General features: G+C 46.2%; 1 protein-coding gene across 1 annotated transcript in view; it reads right to left on the bottom strand.

Annotated features, from left to right (window-relative positions):
* HTT (huntingtin) overlaps positions 1-19,739 on the bottom strand; it is a 123,437-nt gene that overhangs the window by 101,175 nt on the left and 2,523 nt on the right. Inside the window, 1 exon segment of the mRNA XM_032493076.1 lies at positions 7,072-7,155. Coding sequence (XP_032348967.1) covers positions 7,072-7,155 — 84 coding nt within the window.

Below are 19,739 nucleotides of genomic sequence, written 5' to 3'. Positions count from 1 at the left end.
TGTGCGCATGGAACTGACTTCGCAGCGCGGTGAAGCGCGGCCAGGCGGTAACACAGCAATCCTGAAAGGGCTGCTGTTCTGAAACATCCGAACCAGAGCGCAGCTCCATGATCTAACTCGAGTCCTCTGAAAGGGAGGCCTCGCCCTGCAGCCTAAGAGAAAGCGAAGGACCACATCAGCGATGACCAGCACACAAACAAGAGCAAGAAACGCGACGGGCCTCCCCGCAACACGTCAGACTCATCTCTGCGGAGCAAGCTCTGGACGAACAGCCGGGGAGAGGGCCCCGGGGGCCGGCCCAGCGCGCGCAGCTCTCCCAGCGGGGCGCCCGTGCAGGGGGACGGGCGCTCTGTGTGCAGTTTCACACTCTCCAAAAGACACAACAGTAAGAGCAGGTAGAATCAGTATCATGTTTCATTTAATCCAGTATGTCCAGTATTGCTACTACTTCAACATGTAATCAATATGAAGAAATTACTGTGATACACAAGACAACAATCTTTCTTACAGCACATCTCAATTCTGACACAAAATTTTCATCAGAAATATTTTATTTGTACATGGATTTCATAAAATTCACAGTTAAAAAAGGCTCCCTTGCAACTAGGAGATAAATAAATTCTGGAGACCCAATGCACAGTTTAGTGATTACAGTCAATACTACTGTGTTTTAAACGTCAAAGTTGCTAAGAGACTAGATCTTAACTGGTCTCAACACAAAAACAGAAACGGTAATGACGCTCCGTGATTAAGGTGTCAGCTAACACTGCGGCGAACCCACATCGCACTGTGTAAACACATCTCACCCGCGTGCGCACCTCAGACTCCCGGTCTTACATGCCAATCATCTCTCACTTTTCAAAAAGGAAAAAGTGCGTTTACACACCATTCCTAACCATGCTTAAGAGCTCTCCAATCACTACACCGTATATCAATTTTTAAACTTGATTTTAATAAACCAGATACAGGGCTACTTAGATTATCTGTTTCCTCTTGAGAGAGCTTTAGAAGTTTGTGTTTCAAGATCCTTGATCGAGAGTGAATTCACCGGCACAGCTTGTAACTCTGCCTGACAGTCCTGAGCGCCTGTGGCGCCTGGGCTGACGCCGTCCCCTCATTCCAGACACCGGGAACCTGTGGCCTCACTCCTTCCCGATCAGTCTTGCTAATTTTACTGACATTCTCAAAGAACCCCCTTCTGGCTTTACTGGTTGTCTACGTGCTTCTCGGTTTTTAATTCTGACATTTGTTCTTACCATGTCTGTTCTCCTGCTAAATTTGGGCTTCACCTGCTCTTCGAGTTTCCTAAGGTGAAAGCCACGTTGCTGCCTGACGCCTTTCTTTACCTTTACCAGGCATTCTGTGCTATAAATGTCCCTTTAACATCCGGCAGCAGCATACTGCAAGTTCTAAAATCCTTAGTTTTTATTTTCAATCAATTCAAAATACTTTCAAATTTCCCTTTTGACTTCTTCTCTGGCCCACGGGCCACGTGGAAATGTGTTATTTGTTTTCCACATATTTGGGGCTTTTCCAGACAACCTTTCTGTAACAGATTCCAATTACACTGAGGTCAGAGAGCCACCGCATTTCAGTCCTCTTACCCTAGAGAGCCGTCTTATGGCCCAGCGTGCGGCCCTTCTTGGCAAGCGTCCTGGGAGCACGTGGGAAGAATGTCTTCTGCTGTCCTGCATGGGGTCTCTACAAAAGGTCAATTAGCACACACAGGTGGGTAGTGGTTTTTCAAGCCTTCTAGATCCAAATTTTAAGGATTTCTGAGAGCAGCCACTGAAATATCTGCCCGTAACTCTGTCTGTCTGCTTTTCCTTGCACTCTGTCAGGCTGTGCTTCGTGCATTTTTGAAGCTCTGTGCGTAAGTCCGTCAGCACCTGGGCCAGATGAGGTCCAGCCCACCTGACGAACTGATGCCTTTGTTACTAGGAAACAACCATCCTGGTCCCGGCAGCAGCCTGGGGTTACGCACCCGCTTCACCTGCAATATAACCAGCCTGGCTTCCATTCGATCAGTGTCAGCGCGCTGAACCTCCTGCCATTCTTTGCTGTGAACCTGTGTGACCTTATATTTAATTTAATGAGTGTCCTGCAGGCGGCATGTCTGGGTCTCGCTTTCCATCCGACCTGACAAGCTTTTACACATAATGACATCACTGACATAACCAGGTTTAAGTACACCACTGTGCTGTCTGTCCCACGTGCTCTTTACATGCCTTTCTCCCTCTTCCTGCCTTCTTTGGGGCTGAGTACTGATTGCTATGATTCCGTTTTATCTCCTTTTTTAGTTTATTAGCTATACCTTTTGGTTGTGTTTTCAATTGCTGCTTTACAATCTAGAGTGCATGTCCCTGATCTGTCACAAGCTGCTCGGTGACAGTACCCCACCTCACACATAGACAAGAGGCTAACAGCAGCACTGGGACAGGTTTCCTGCAGCTGCTGGAACAAACTACTGGAAACTGAGGGGCTCAAACCACAGAAACCCATCCTCTCAGTTCTGGAGGCCAGATGTCCAAGGTGCGGATCACCGAGCTGCAGTCAGGGTTCCGGGGTGCTGTGCTCCCATCGGGATGCTAAGGGAGAACGGCTCCTGTCCTCTTCCAGCTTCCCTGCCAGCCGCTCCTGGCTGCATCACTCTGGTCTACCGGGCCGGCATCTTAAGCTCTGTCTTTGCTCCATCTTCACAGCACCTCGTCTGTGTGAAAGTCCCCTCTGCCTCCTCGTTGTAAGTATACACATGACTGCATGTAAGGTCCACCTGGACAACCCAGGATAATCTCTCCATCTCAAGATCCTTAACTTAATCACATCTGTAAAGACCCCTTTCCCTTACAAGGTAATGTCCACACAGGCCTCCAGGGATTAGGACCTGTATCTCGGCAGGGAGGGGACATCACTCTGCCAACCACAAATGCACAGCCGAGCCTTGAACGCAGGGGTTAGGAACGTCAACCCTCTGCAAAGTCGAAAATTCACGTATAGCTTATAGTTGGTCCCTGGTATCCACCGGTCCCAGTCCAGACTCAATCAACCGTGCACTGGGTAGCACTGCAGTATCTTTTGAAGAAAAATCCATGTATAAATGGACCCACTCCGTGTAGTGCAAGGGTCACCTGCGCCTCCACTTCGGCTGTTCCGGCCGCATGCTACTGTGCCATGGCATGCATTGTACTCCTACGTGCAATAAACCCCTAATATAGCTATTTTTGCTGTAAACAATCAACTAAATTTTTAAAAGATTGAAAGTAAGAGGGAAAGCCTCTTATTTACCCACTAGCTTTACCATTTCCGCTGTTGTCAGTCCTCTGTGTAGACCCAGAAAGTCCACCTGAAACACTTTACTACTTCCATAGCGGTCGCCTGCTGGACATCAATTACCTCAGCTCTTGCGTGTCTGGAAGAGTCTTTACTCCACCTGTGTTTCTGAGAGAGCTTTTACACGGCTGACCGAGCTCCGGGGCCTGGCCCTCCCGGCAGACGTCGCCGCGCGGACCTCCGGTGCCGGCACTCTCACTTTTGGTCGCTTTAGGACTTTCTCATGTCTTGTCCCTACTTAACACATTCACTCCTTTCTCCAGCTTCCTGAACACATGAAATACAGTTGTGGTCACTGTTTTAACGTTTTCGTGTGCAAATTTTGCCACCCGGGCGATCGCTGGGTCAGCTTCAGCTGCCTTTTCTCTCCGCCGATCACGTTTTCCTGCGCCTTCGGCCATTTCTGACTGGATGCCAGACCTTGTAACTTCCGTCTTGTTGGGTGCGATATCCTTCTGAATTCCTATAAATATTCTTGAACTTTGCTCTGGAATGCAACTAGGTTACTTCGGAGGAGTATGACCATCTTGGGTGTTGCTTTTAAGCTTTACTAGGCAGGGTCTGAATGACATCTGTGTCTCGGGCGACGTCGCCCTGTCGCGAAGGCAAACCCCTCTGAGCTCGCTCCGCACCTCGGGAAGGATGAGGCTGTCCACGCCGGCTGCTGTGAACAGGAGCTCTTCCTGCCCTGTGTGAGCCTCAGCACTGGCTCCCTCCCACTCCTTCAGGTGATTCTACCCCGGCCCTGGCTCAGTGTGTGCAGCACCCCTGGGAAGACCTGAATGAGGGCGCTCGGAGGGCTCCAGGGGCCACTCCTGCAGTCTCTCCTCTCTGGTGCCTCCCCAGCGGGCTCTGGCCACCCTGCCTCCCGAGGCAACCAGCTATGTCTCCTCCTCTCAGCACCCTCCGGGCTCTCCTGGGTTCCCCTCCTCGGGTCCTGGCTGGAAACTCCCTCCAGGCAATAATCTGGGGAAATACGGCTCACTGCATTAGTCTTCACTTTTTCCAGAAGAGCCTGATGCCTGATGCCTTGACAACTATTGTTACATAAATTTTATCCATTGTTTTAGGCAGGAAGGTAAATCCTTCTTAGCCAGAAGCAAAAAACTTTCAAGATTTTTTTTAACCTAATTTTTAACATCTTATTGGTATCTTTCCTGGTCACAAATATAAATATCTATAAAGCATCCTTCATAAACCATCTTACTTTTTTTTCAGTTCCCCTGTGGGTAAATTGTTAAGACTACTTTTTATTTTCTAACAGGATGAAGCGCACTGCACAGACAGCATCACACCTTCCCAACGACAAGCTCCTGACGGGAAACGGCCAAGTCTGACACAGACAGAGTTTGCCAAACTGCCTTTTAAAAGGTGGTATCACCTCTGACAAAATCCTGAGTATTTTTTAATGCTTGTCAATTTGACAGGTTTAAAAAGTTCATATTTTTGTTTTAGTCCCAGTCCACTGGTTACTAGTAAATACTAGCATTTTCCAAAGGAGGCACAAAGTCAGTGCTAGCCGCCATGTTTACCTGGCCCAGTCACAGTTCGTTTCCCAATTACCGCCTCGCGGCCTTTGCCTGTTTCCCTACTAGGATGATGGGCTTTTTTCTTCATGACTTACAACCACTCTTTTAGAAGCTATTAAGCCTTTGATATACATGCGGTCAATATGCGTATCATATTTCCTCAAGTTGAATTTACGTACTTTTAAGTTTAAAGTGGATTTTGACATTCTGAACCATACTCCAGATAAAACGTTTTCCTTTTACTGTTAGCATTCCACAGCCTAAGATTAAATGTTCTTTCTGTAGTAATGACTTCATTTTTTAAATTAGCCTGGCATTTCTGTTTGTTTGCAATATGAAGGAGACATAGTTTTCCTTCACCTAAACAGACGGTTGAGGCAATAGCCCCCCTTTTCCACACCAGCACAAACACTGCTTTTGCCACAAACTCACACACACACACTTTCCCGCTTCCTACTCTGCATCTTCTTTGACGCCTGCTTTTAACGCCACGTATACTGGGTCTCACCATATGACTAACGGTTTCAGATTTTCTTTGCAACATTTATGTATTTACTCTTGCAGACAAGTAAGTTGAATAATACCCCTACTAGAATTCTGATCAACCATTTTAAATTTATGGATTAATTTAGCCAGAATTCAACTTTATGATAAAGAAATCTAGAGGGAAGTAGTGTGGTGGCGCACAGAGATCTGTCACTGTCACTTCATTGTCTTCCTACAACATTTCTACAAATTAGATAGAAACAAAAATCACCCACGGTATCTCACAAAAGGAATGAGTTCATCTAAAACGAAGTATTCTGAAATCACTTTGAAAGTATAAAATACAAAAGCAAGGTGCCATCAAAAATAAGTGAATCACCAAGTTTCTGCCAGTACTAAAATCAAGATTATTATTCTGAGAAAAGAAATGTTCACATATTGAGGTCTGGGGAGGTCATTCTGGCCTATACACAAGTCAACTTGAATTTGGTGCTGACTACAACAGCCTGTCTGTGGCCTCTCAAACATACACTGTACGTCTGCTTTCATCATTAAAGAAAAGGGCACACTGACCAGAAGTAAAGAATGTCCGTGTTAAAAATAAAGACTAAATGCCTCCCGTCCTGGGACACCCCTGCTGGTCCTCCTCTGATGACAAGACTCTCTTTACAGGTGCCAAAGCCCTTCTGTATGTGCAGATCTGTTTGTTTGTTTGTTTTGCAACCTTGAAGGAACGTATCCCTGACTTGTTTGATGTTCTTTGTTCTGATAAGATACAAAACTGTGCTGAAAACCCTGCTTTCCCGGAGCAGTTTCTCAGAGTGATCTGAGAGGCTGTCTTCCGGGCTATCGTCCTCAGTTTGGCTCAGATAAAAGTTTTTTCTATTCCTATTACAGATTATTTATTGATTATTTTCATCGACAATTCTCAGAGCTTCTTCTAGCAGGTTATAGAGAGCTCTTTCCAGCTTCCAGTAGAAAAATAACATGAATGATTTATTCCAAGGGAAAGAAAAGCCAAGGGAGAAGTATTTCACACATGCCCATCTGAGTAACAGAATTCAGAAATCATAGGGACATCCGTCTCCTATTCGGCCTTCAGAAACAGGACTGAATATCTACCGTCCACAGCCACCAGAAACAACAGGCAGAAGACAGAGAGTCAAAAGCGAAGAGAGTAAAGAGAGCTAGCAAAGAAGCCACACCAGAGGTGATGCCGGGTCACCCCAAGAAAGGCCCAGCCGGGAGGCCGGCCTCGTCAACTGCCCGTGATCACCCCTGGAGAAAGGCCCAGCTGGGAGGCCGGCCCCCAGTCAACTGCCCGCGACGCCCAGAGGCACGAGGAGCAGGCAGAAGCCACGCTGGGGGCGCGAGCACCCTGGCAGAGACAGAAGCAGCCGAGTGCCAAACAAAAGCCAACAGAAGACCACGATGACCGGACAGGCTCCTGGACAGGCCCGCATTGTTCCAAACACTGCAATAATGTACAAATATCAAATAAAAGGTGACGTGTAAATGATTTCAGTTACCAGGAGTGCTAATTAAACATAATGGTTACAATTATTCTGTGTAAGATTACACAAAGGAAACATTACTCATTCCAGTGTCTGGGTATCCTTGATACATACAGCCAGAAGTATGGGGAAGGGAGACGAAGAATATTGCCCACTAAGAATGAAAATACACAAGGTTTTTATTTTCACTGCAAAGTTAAAAGTGCAGTTACCTGAGAGACTGCGCCACTATGTTTTCACATATGGTCAGACAGTGATTCACACGGTCTTTCTTGGTGGCTGAGAGTTCTTTCTTTCTGAAAGGAAAAAAAGAGGAAGGGAAGTGAGCCTGTGTTGAGTTACTCACTCCATTAATTTTTATGTGGCATTCACTATTCAGTAGCATCTCTTGACTCCCAGCAGTAAACCACGCACGCCGTGTGGGGGCAGGGCAGGGGTGAGGCCAAGGAAGCAGGGAGGAGCTCGGCCCAGGGTTCCCACACAGCAAGGCTCCGCAGAAAAGTCAAGGGATGTTGCGAAGGCACCTGGTTCTCCACGTTAGAAAGGAGAAACTGCAGTGCAAACAGTGCTCATCCAAGATGACGCTGACGAGGGCGCATGTGACTCAATGAGGCACAATCCTACCACACATACCGTGTGTGCCAAGCTGCATCCACTCCCCCAGTTCCCATTAACTGACAGCAGTCAGCACACCACACGGACCTCACACGATTAGGTATAAAATACTGTCTGACAACAGCTTATTGCTTCTATACCACCAAACAGCAAGAAATAGGCCCCATGCTCAGAGCCTTTCTCAAAAGCCTCCTAGCAAGACTTCTTAGCCAAATGACAGAAGATAAACAGCCTGATCAGGAAGACGAGGGAGGTGGGGATGAGCCCAATCCAGGGTTTCCTATACAACACGGCTCCATAGAAAAGTCAGGGCATGGCCTCAGACTATACTGCAAAGCTACAGTAATCAAAACAGCATGGTGCTGGCACAAAGCAGACACAGAGGTCAGTGGAACAGAATAGAGAGCTCAGAGATAAACCCACACACTCTTGGTCAATTAACCTGTGACAAAGGAGGCAAGAACACACAATGGAGAAAAGACAGCCTCTGCGACAAGTGGTGCTGGGAAAGCTGGACAGCCACCTGTGGAAGAATGAAATTAGAACCTCCCCTAACACCATACACACACATAAGCGCAAAAGGGATTAAAGACCTAACCACAAGACCAGATAGCATAAGACTCCTGGGGGAAAACGTAAGCAGGACACTCTGACATAAGTTTCAGTCCATCTCCTACAGTAATGGAAACAAAAGCAAAAATAAACAAATAGGACCTAATTAAACTTAGAAGCTTTAGCACAGCAAAGGAAACCATAAACAAGATGAAAAGACAACCTACAGGACAGGAGAAAATATTTGCAAACAATGTGACTGACAAAGGATTCATTCCCAAAATATACAATCAGCTCATACAGCTCAATATCAAAAAAACAAACAAGCCAACCAAAAAATGGGCAGAAGACCTAGACATTTCTCCAAAGAAGACATGCAGATGGACAACAGGTACATGAAAAGACGCTCAACATCACTAATTACTAGAGAGATGTAAATCAAAACTACAATGACGTACCACCTCACATCGGTCAGAACGGCCATCACCAAAAAGTCCATAAATACACCAGAAATTGACACAACATTGTAAACTGGCTGTACTTCAATTTAAAAAAAAATTTTTTTAAGTCTACAAATAGTAAATGCTGGAGAGGGTGTGGAGAAAAGGGAACCCTCCTACACTGTTGATGGGAATGTAAACTGGTACAGCCACTATGGAAACCAATATGGAAGTTCTTTCAAAAACTAAAAATAGACTTACGATATGATCCAGCAATCCCACTCCTGGGCATATATCCGAAAAAGAAAAAAACTCTAATTCAAAAGGATGCACATACCCCAATGTTCACAGCAGCACTGTTTACAATAGCCAAGAACATGGAAGCAACCTAAATGTCTATCAACAGATGACTGGATAAAGAAGATGTGGTGTATGTACACAGTGGAATACTACTCAGCCATAAAAAAGAATGAAATAATGACATTTGCAGCAAAATGGATGGACCTCAAGATGATCATACTAAGTGAAGTCAGACAGAGAAAGACAAATATCATATTATATGATTTACTTGTGGAATCTAAAAATGATACAAATGAACTTATCTACAAAACAGAAACAGACTCACAGACATAGAAAACAAACTTACGGTTACCAAAAGGGAAAGGGGAGGGGGAGGGATAAATTTGGAATTTGGGATTAAGAGATACATACCACTATATATAAAATAAACAACGAAGACCTACTGTACAGCACAGGGAACTATATTCAGTATCTTGTAATAACCTATAAAGGAAAAGAATCTGAAAAAGAATATATATATATACACACACACACACACACAGACACACATAAAACTGAATCACTTTGCTGTATGCCAGAAACATTGTAAATCAACTATACTTCAATTAAAAAAAAAACCTGCTTAATAAAAACAAGGCAGGAGATGTTAAAGCTGCCCACACCCCGCCCACACCCACAGCTCCAGACGCCTTCAAGGAGCCACAGAAAAAAGGGAGAAAGGGACAATCCAAAGAGGAAGCCAAAAATAAAGCAAACTTAAGAACTGCATCCAGAAAAGAATTTGAGTGTGAAAGTCACCAGTGCGTTGTACTAACTAGAAACACGGAAACCAGAAGACTGTTAAGTTTTTGAGAGCATTCTATTACCTAAGGGGGGAAAGAAAACTAACGTACAAACACCAGTGACTATTTAATTTATCCCTAATGCTACCTTCAGGCTCCAAAAAGTACATCTGAAGAAACAGGCTCTTACAACTGTGCAAATCCAATAAAGACACACCCTCCAAAAGGCACCTCAGATGTGTCCGGGGAAGAAAGCAGACAAGGAAGAGCCTCCAAGGGGGAAAGTCAGGGGCCCAAGGGAAGGACAGGTGGGGCCTGAATGAGAGCTGCTTGCGGAAGGGCGCCTGACGACTGCCCAGTAGAAGTTCACCCCGTGAGGACTGGTGGCTGCGTGTTTCCCACTTTCCTGAGAGAGACTTATCCTGAGAAGCCACACTGAAGACTGCTAGTCATCCATCAAAATGCCAGGCTTCCCTCTCTCGACACGTGGCTCCAGCTGGAAGTTCCACTGCCAAGCCTCCCTGCAGCCAGGGACAGACACGTGACTCCGTTCTCAGAGGAAGTGGGATGGGAAGTAGCAGAAGGAGCTTCCGCCTGGCTGGCTTGCCCTGGGCATCTCCCCTTTCAGTTCCCTCCAATTGGAACAAACAGCCCTAACACCCAGTTTTTGATTCTACAGATAAAGACAATAGAAGGCTGCAGAGCAACAGGATGGAAGGAACCTGGACCCCAAGTGACCCCCACCTGCCCCCCAAGTTACCCACTTCAAAAGCGCTATGAAACACCCAAACATCCTGCACCCGGTGGGTGGATAAACAAACCACCACAGCCAAACAGTGGAACACTGCCCGGCAGTGAAAAGCAGCAAACCATCGACGCACACACGGACGGACCTCAGCGCACAGCCGCAAGGCTGCACGCAGTTCCGGTCACTCCACGTCCTGCAGGGACGCAAAGTGGTCAGCCATTTCCAGGGCCAGGCTGGGGGCCAGGGGAGCCTGACAACAAAGGGGCATGGGGTGGGGGGGAAGCCTCTGGAGGTGATGGAGCTGTTCTGAATCTTGAGTGTGGCAGGAGTTACACAGCTTTACGCATCTGTCAAAACTTAGCTCTGTACACTAACAAGGGCACATTTCATTATGTATAAATTACACCTCAATTTAAAGGAGGAAGGAGAAAGTGCTGTGAGAATTTAAATACTCTCTTCTTTGAACCGCCACATTAAGGAGTTTCCATTACAGCAGCTTAGAGTTTACCTAATTTAAGACAGCCATCGAGAAAATTAAAGAACACTGACCACTTTAAGCATTTTAGAAAGCAAACCAACTCACTTATCCATTACCCTTTGATTTCCAAAATGAAAATCTGCCAAGGCCTTAAGCGAACTGAATTCAAACACCCAGACTTCTAGCTACGTAGACAGTGGTCCCTCCATAGGCAGCCTCTCACATTGGGCTCTACACCGATTCCTAGGGGAGAGGTGATCAGAAAAAGTTCGACAAACACTCAACTAAGTGGACCTCACAACTTAATGGAGGTCAGAGTAGAAGCATTCACGACCTCAGATTCTCAGCACTCAGAATCTAAGCAGAACCTCCACCTCCCAACCCGAAAGGTGGTGGGCATGTGATTCACGGCAAGTGCCTGCACCCTGAGTCTGCATTTTTCAACTGTGACTGAAGGGGCTCAGCTGTATGAGTGGCACCCAGGGGTCTCTGAGGAGCCAGTCCTGACCAGTTGGTCATGGCCACCCAGGGCACAGCCTGGAGAGCACTTTGAGGCCTCACCTGCACTCGGAAGACAGACTGCTGTGCTGAGTGCCGGGGGCTGCCACGGGCCAGAGAGGGAGGGACGCCCAAGGACCCCTCAGGCTGCATTATCGCAGCAGGTACGAAGCACAAAATGCTGCCTGGACTTGGTAAGACAGCGCCACGCGCTGACACAAGCAGAATGTCAACATGCCAACCATTTCCGTGGTTACAGATGACCATGCAGGGTTTCCAGGTGTAGATTTCCCAGTAGAGCCACCAGGGCACCAAAAAAGAGTAAAAGTTAATGGCTGCACACAAGTTACCCATGTGCCTGATGGAGAACTGGCTAGGCCCACGGAACACTCATCTATCTTTTAAGAAGTAAGAAATACAAACGTGAGTTTTAAAAAGAACTGTCTCTCTCCTCAGGTGTGGAGTAAAAGAAAGGAATACAGTTAACAATGACAATGACAATGACAACACAGCTCTCTAGACCTGCTGCCTCATTTCATTAAGACCTGCATGTGCTGTTCCCCATGCCAGGACTTGAGCAGAAGTTTATGAACTAGCAAAAAGTCAAAGACAGAACACTGATCTCACCCAGTAAAATAAAAACACCTTCTTCCGTTGTCTGCTTGGGTCCAGCTCCTCCTCTGTGCTCCTGGTGGGGGAAGGCCTGCCTTACTCACCCAGGACACTACCCCAGGCCCTGATCGCCCCAACCACGCTCTTTGGTAGTAACTGTTCCTGTAATTACCTTCCGAGGGGTGATGGACAAACAGGAAGGACCGTACAGTGCCTCTGCCACCAGCACTCAGCACATCTACACTGGGGAGGTGTTTCGTGGGCCGGTAACAAAGGAGTGGATAAGTAAGTGTTTTCTCTAGGAGGGCAGGTTAAATACACATTGACACTGACTCAAAGTTCTTTTTTTTTTTCAAATGGCAGTACTGGGGCTTGAACCCAAGACCTCGTGCATGCTAAGCACACGCTCTACCGAGCTATACCCTCCCCCAACTCTAAAGTTCTTGAGTCAGTCTTACAAGTAGGATTCAGAAGATAAATGACAATTACTTTAAACATGAGTTTCTAGAACCAAGAGATGGAAAGAAAAGTAGAAACAGCAAAGCTTAAAAAGGACAGAAATCGTGGAGCAACCCCACAGGCTTGAACCCAGGCACCACACGGAGCCCGAGCCGCAGCCCTGGGTTCTCTGGCTGCAGCCGAGACACCAGTGCCGCAGGCTCCTGAGGACCCTGACTGTCACGACCCTCCTGCCAGAAAGAGGGCTGTGCGCTTCCTATCACCATCAGCTACGAAGAAAGCGTATGTTTTATATTTTTCTTCCTAATTCATCCACAATCATTTTCCAGCAATCCAAACACTTTCGAGGGAAAAAAAAATCTGCCATAGTATATTTAAACTTAACCACACTCAGTAGATAACCCCCAAATCATAAGATTCTTCAGGCTGACAGAGTCAGTCTTCAACAGTTACTAGTCTTACTATTAAAATTCAAATAACTACTAAGTACCTATTCTGAGTGAGAAGCATGATGGCTACCAAAATACTTTGATTTTGCTCCTTTTTTTCTTAAATCCACTTTTATTCCGAACATGGTTAAAAGTGTGTAATTAACATATTATCATTAAAGAACTACAAAATCTTACTACGTCACAGCCAAACTCTAAAAATATTAGTTTAGGGGTTGAGGGGTACAGCTCAGTGGTCGAGCACACACTTGGCACGCATGAGGTCCTGGGTTCAGTCCCCAGTACCTCCGTCTAGGGAAAAATTTTTAAAATACCAGTTTAAAAAGTCAGGCAAGTGTAACCAAAATCTTATAAAATCTCCTCTTCTATCACACTGAAGCATACCCACATTTTAAAGTGTGAGGGTCAGACTTTACCCTCAGACACCCCAACAAAAAGACATTAAGCAAAAATATCAGTAAATGAAAAAAACAATCCTTCCAGCGCCACCCACTGAGAGGTTATCAGGGCAGCAAGGTAGTTTTATCAGCAAAAGTAACAAGCACTCCCACCTGGTGCAGGCCCAGTACAATCTGGCCTCAGGCTACATACGTTCCAGCCTCTATCCCTGGTCAGCATGCAAACCTGCAGGGCAGCACAGTCATTCTGGCCGTGCATCTTCAGACTCAGTTCTTGCACATTCCACAGTCCCTGCCTAAGATCCCGCCTTCTCATCTTATTTGGTCCAATACACGAACCCAGAAGTTAAAGCAAACTACAACGATCTCATTCTCCCGTGGAGTTTAATTAGACTGATGAACTGATATGTCTGACTGACTTGTTCTACGTAAAGAGTAAGTCTGGAGATCGATGTGAAAACGGAACCTTCTGGGCAGGGACTGGCTGAACAGGGTGAGTGCTGCACAAACCGGGTAAGAACAGTCCTGACCCTTCAACTGTTTTTGGTAAACGTAGTCATTTTAAATCTACCTTTAAAATGAAAACAAACCTCAGTCAGCCCCTCTAACTGTGCAAAGAAGCAATCCATACATAAAGACGCACTTGCAAGGAGGGAAATACAAGAATCAAGGACTCCACAGCATACTACAATCACATGAACATGCTTACCAAGGAACTAACTCTGAACATGGGAATTCAGGCCCTGTCATCTAAATTCTTGCTTTTAGAATTGTTATTTTAAGATTACACATGAGAAATCTGATTCCAGGTTGAGGTTGTGCAAGCTGGGCCCTGGACTACCCAAGGAACGGAAAACAATCACTCATCTTGTGCTCGTCTGGCTGTTCGTCCTCACATGTCCTCTCACGTCCACATTTCAAGTCGGTGCCCAGCCCCCACCCCACCCCAGGGAGCAGAACCAAGAGCCAGAGACTGCCTGCCTGCAGGAGCAAGGCAGTAGGTGGCTGGGCAGGGATCCAGGTCTTCTGATTCCACACCAGCGGCTCCTTAACTGTTGCCAAGTGTAGCACCAATGTGAGAGTGTCCCTGGAAAATTAGGACTCTGTCAGAGAGATTATTTTCTAAGAAGGAAAGAGACACCAAAAGTCATTTTGGAATTATATTTCGTACATAATTTTAAAATAAAAGTACTGTCTGATTAGGGGAACCAAGGCCCAAGATCTCCCACCTCACGGTCTTCGGCAAAGGGCTGTTAACGCCTTCTTCTGGTGATTTAACTGAAGACGGTAACAACTACCAGCAACGAAGGTGCAAGTCAAAATCCAGTCTGTTATGCTCCGTGAACGAAGCCTCACACCAAAGCCCCCATGCTGTGTGATTCTGGCTGTAAAAAATGTCCAGAACAGGCAAATCCAGAGACAGAAACAGATCAGCGGTTGCCGGGGGCTGGGAAAGGGAAAACGGGGCGTGACCGCTAATCGGGAGGAGGCTTCTTTTCCAGGGGGGTGAAATGCTCCAGAAATTAGACAGTAGTGATGCTTACAGAACCTTGTGAATATACTGAGAATCACCAAATTGTACATTTTGAAATGATGAATTTTATGATACAAAAATCACAATCTCGATTTTTTAAAAAATCTGTCTGCAAATCCTGACAGCTCTTCTTCCCAGGCGGAAGGAACCTGACCACTTCTTGCCACCTCACTGCCGATATGAGTCTGGGCACAAGCTGCCAGCACCTCCAGCTTTGATCATTTCAGGAGCCTCCCCACTGATTTGATTACTTCAAATCAGCTTTATTTTCACAGCCTCTTTCCCTCCTGCTCCCCGTCCACCAGGGTGGCCTTTTTTGTTAACTGAAATCTTTATTGAGTTAATTGTAGATTTACATGCAGTTATAAGAAATGAAAGAAATCCAGTGTACACTTTACCCAGTTTCCCCCCATGGTAACATTCTGCAAAACTAGTAAAATGTCACAGGCAGAACACTGACACTGACACAATCCACTGATCTTTAGACTTTCAGTTTTACTTTTACTCACTTGTGTGGATGTGTGTATTTTGTTCTACACAATTTTATCAGATGTGTAAGTTTCTGAATCCACCACCACGGTCAAGATAAGGAACACTGCCATCACGCCGCGGACCCCCTGAGCTGCTCTCAGAACCACACCCACCTCCCTCCCAACTCCCTCCACTCCTTCCCCCCACCCAGCACCCTAGCAGCCACTCATCTATTCTCCACTCCTAAAACTGTGTCATTTCAAAAATATTACATAAACAGAACCATCCAGTATGTAACCTTCTGGGATTGGCGGTTTTCACTAGCATAAGTTCCTCAAGATTCATCTAAGCTGTTGCACACACTATCTGGATTCTGTTCCTTTTTATTGCTGAGTAGCTTAACCATTCACCTGCTGAAGGACATTTAAGCTGCTTCTATCTGGGGCTGTTATGAATAAAGCTGCTGCATACACCGTGTATAGGTTTTCTTGTTAACATAAGTTTCTCTTTCTCTGGGATGAATACCCAGGAGTGCACGTGCCAGGTCAGAGTAATTGTACGTTCAGTTCAGAAGAAACTGCAACTGTTTTCCAGAGTAGCTGTCCATTTTATAGTCCTTTTTATAACCAGCAATGATTAAGTGACCCAGTTTCACCTGCACCAGCACTTGGTGTTGGCAAAGTAATCTTTTAGGATCCTAAGTCACACCACTTGTTTTACTACACAAGCATGCATCTGCTCATTGAAAAATCCAAAGCCCTTATATTGGGGTCCAAGGCCCCGCACGGTTGCCTCCACCTCCTACTTCGGCCCTTCATTCCGCTTCAGCCCCTGGCCTCCACACCACTCCTGCAGTTGGAAGGCACTCCTCCTTGCTCCCTCCGCCTGGATCCCTCCTCCTCCAGACACGCACTCTGCTTGCTCCCTCCCTCTGCTCCAGGGTCACCCCCTAAGTAAACCACACAGCCCCTCCCCCCTTCATTCAGCTCTGCTTTCCTCCACAGCACACAGCACCCCGGCCTTGCTGGCTGCTGTAACCCCGAGGCCCAGAACAGGCCTGGGCACACCGGCTGAAGGGGATGCTACTGGTCTTCTAGTCCAGCCCCACGTGTATCCCCACTCCCAGTAGCTGGAGCTCTCAGCGCCCACCGCAGCTAGCTTGTCAGGGTTACAACCAACTGTACAGCCACACAAAGGCTCTGGGACCCTCGGACAGAGAAATGACACTGCCTCAGCTCCTCCTGGACATATGTAAGCAACCTGCATCCTCCCTCCCACGTGCTGGCAGCATTATGAACAACAACAAAGGCCTGATCGTCTACAGTGGAGCTTCCCAAGCCTTGGTGTGCACATAAATTGCTCACAAATCTTGTTAAAATGCAGGCTCTGATTCAGTAGGTCTAAGGTCCGGCAGTGATTCTGTACTTCTAATAAGCTCGCAAGTGACAGTAAAATGCTGGCCCTGAGACCACACTCTGAGCAGCAAGGATCTACAACATATCTTGTCTCTAATTCATATTGTCTCTGGCACCCGAGCTGGTTCCACTTAACACAGTGCTAGATAGTATCTTATACTGGGTTTTATTTTTCCTTCCTGTTGTCTGAATTAGACTAAATGTCTTGAGTCCATTCCAAGGTAGCTTACCCCATGCTTGGCTCACTTGCAGGGACCAAAGGTAACGGGGCAGGGCCTCTTAAGGTGGAGAGAAACTATCAACAGCCCAGTGTGAAAGCCAGGACAGTGCGAGACCTCTGCCTGCACATCTCCGTAAGTCCCCTTTTAAAGAGAAACGACAATACTACAGAGCACTTGAAAAGAATTATATGTACCGCTGTGTCTTTGATATACTGCTAAGTGAAAAAATATGATCTCGGTCATGCAAACAAAAAAAAAAGGATACATTTAAAAGCTGGCATATGCATTAAAAAATCAGAGAAGACAAAAGAAGCTTAACAGTTGTAATTTTTAGAAAATGAGACTAGGACAGCCTGGGAGGAAGGCTTTGTTTTTGTATCTTCTGTACTATGTGAAGATGTTGTTATGAGGTACATGCGTAACTTTCATAATTTTTTAAACTAGTTAATAAAAGGCAAGCAACTAAAAAAGAAATCCTTCACAAAAGCGGTCCTACAGTATCTAATCCAGCAGTGGGCAAACCAGGCCCGCCTGTTTTGACCAGTCTAAGAAATGTTTTTACATTTTTTAATGGTTGACCAAAAAAAAAAAAATTAAAGAATATTTTATGACATGTGAAAATTGTATGCAATTCAAATTTCAGTGTCATTCATAGAACTGTACTGGAACGGAGGCACCTTCACTCATTTACATAGTGCTCCTGGCTGCTTTTTGCCTACAATGGCAGAGCTGAGCAGCTGCTGTAGCGACAGTTGTCCTTCAAAGTCCGAGACATTTACCACCTGACCATCTACATAAAAGAGTTTGCCAACATTCATGGGTCAGAAGACTTAATGTGAAGATGCCAGTACTCCCCAAAATGATCTGCACGTTCAGTGTGACCTGTCAAGAGAATCCCAGCTGGCTTCTCTGTAGTAACCAACAATATGATCTTACAATTCATATGGAGATGCAAGGGGTCCAGAACAGCCAACACCATCCCGAAAAAGAATAAAGTTGGAGGACTCACAGTTCATGATTTGAAATTGTGACACAAAACGACAGTAGTCAAGACTGTAGAGGACTGGCAGACCCATGGGATAGAATTAAGAGTCCAGAGGTAAAACCATACACTTTACGGACTGTTAATTTTCAACAAAGCTGCTAAGACAATTCAATGGGGAAAGAACAGTCTTTGCAACTAGCGGCGCTAAAACAATTGGATAATCCACATGCAAAAGAATGAAGTCGGACCCTTACCTAACACCATAAGATAAAAATTAACTCAAAATGGATCAAAGCCCTAAAGAGCTAAAACTATGAAGTTCTTAGAAGAAAACATAGGAGTAACAAATCTCTGTGACCTTGAATTAGGCACAATTTCTTAGATAACACCTAAAGCACAACAATCAGAGACAAAAGAGAAAACTGGATTTCATCAAAATTAAAAACCTCTGTGCTTCAAAGGACACCACCGAAAAATGAGGAGGGAAAAGGAAAAAAGGGAAAGAAGAGGTAGCCCACAGAGAGGGAGTATCTGTTCACAAACCGTGTGTCTGAGAAGGGCCAGCACCTAGGTCAGGAAGGGGAGTCACAGTCCAACAGCAAACAGACAAGTAACGCAAACGGGAAAGGACGAGGACACTTACACATCAAGCAAAAGAAAGAGGGCGGGGCCCTAGTCACTGCTGGGCTTCCTCAGACACTAATTCCGCCCTGGAATACACTCTGGCCTGTTTACCTCACCGCAGCACTTTTCTGTTATCTGCAGCAGAATAGAACCCTAACTGGTAACACCAACAATGGAGACATTACGTTATTATACTTAGCAGACAGAGGTGAACAAGCCCTACTGGTCCCACCTTCAAAATTCAGTTACTTCTGCCACCGTGCCACCACCATGCCACCACCAGCGTCCTGACACAATCCACCCTCACCTCTTACCCAGTGGCGTTGGTAGGTTCCCAACTGGCTTCCGGCTCCTGCTCGAGATTCCCTGCAGTCTGTTCTCAGCCAGTGTTCATCTGAAAAGGCAACTCAGGTCCTGCCACTCCTCTGACCAGACTCCAACGACTTCCCGCCTCACACAGAATAAATGCCAACATCTCTATCCACCCTGAGCCAAGGGCCTCCTGATCTCGCCTCCTCCTAGGTCTCCCTGTCCCTAACTCAACTGGCCAAACTGACCTCCTGGCTAGTCCTCAAACAGGGGGGCTTGACCTGTTCCCCTGCCTGGGACTCCCCTCCTCCATACGCCTTTACAGCCACCCTGACTCTCTACTGGCAGGTACTCAAAAGCCACCATCTCAGTGCACCTGCCCTGGGCCTTCCTTATCCAAAACGCCAGCAGCTTATTAACCCTAACATTCCCTAGTCCCCGTCCCTGCTTTGCAGTTCCTCCTCCATTTGTCACTGTCTAACACACCGTATATTTACTTATCCACCCTGTTTATGGTCCACGTTCCTCAGTAAAACATCATTTCATAGCCCTGCATCTATTAGGATAGGGGCTGGCACACACATTAGATGTTCAGCAAATATTTACTGATGAATAAATAAAGCCAGGGAAAAACTAGGTGGGAGTCTGAAGGAGAAAGAGAAAGTGCTCAATGCCAATGTCACCTGCCTCACAATTACAGTTAGGACCCTCCCAAGCTCTGGCACCCCCTGCACGCCAGCCTGGCTGAGACTGCAGCCACTCCCACCCAAAACCCCTGCCTGCCACATGCTGAGCAGAGAGTGGTACTCAGATCCTTCAACTGAAGTTCACGTGTGGCTGGTGACACTACAGTTCCACAGAGAGCAAGGGCCATAAAAACAGAACAGTTGCTTTTAACTGCTTTTGGCCAATCTTACTGTGAGGGATGGATTTTTCAGCTGAAGCATCTGAACAGAAATGCCAAGATCCAAATGTGTAACCACTGAGTTT

This window comes from Camelus ferus, chromosome 2 (assembly GCF_009834535.1).
Source record: "Camelus ferus isolate YT-003-E chromosome 2, BCGSAC_Cfer_1.0, whole genome shotgun sequence".
Classification (NCBI taxonomy): domain Eukaryota; kingdom Metazoa; phylum Chordata; class Mammalia; order Artiodactyla; family Camelidae; genus Camelus; species Camelus ferus.
The sequence above is the reverse complement of the archived record's forward strand: the minus strand, read 5'-3'. Positions and strand labels throughout refer to the sequence as shown.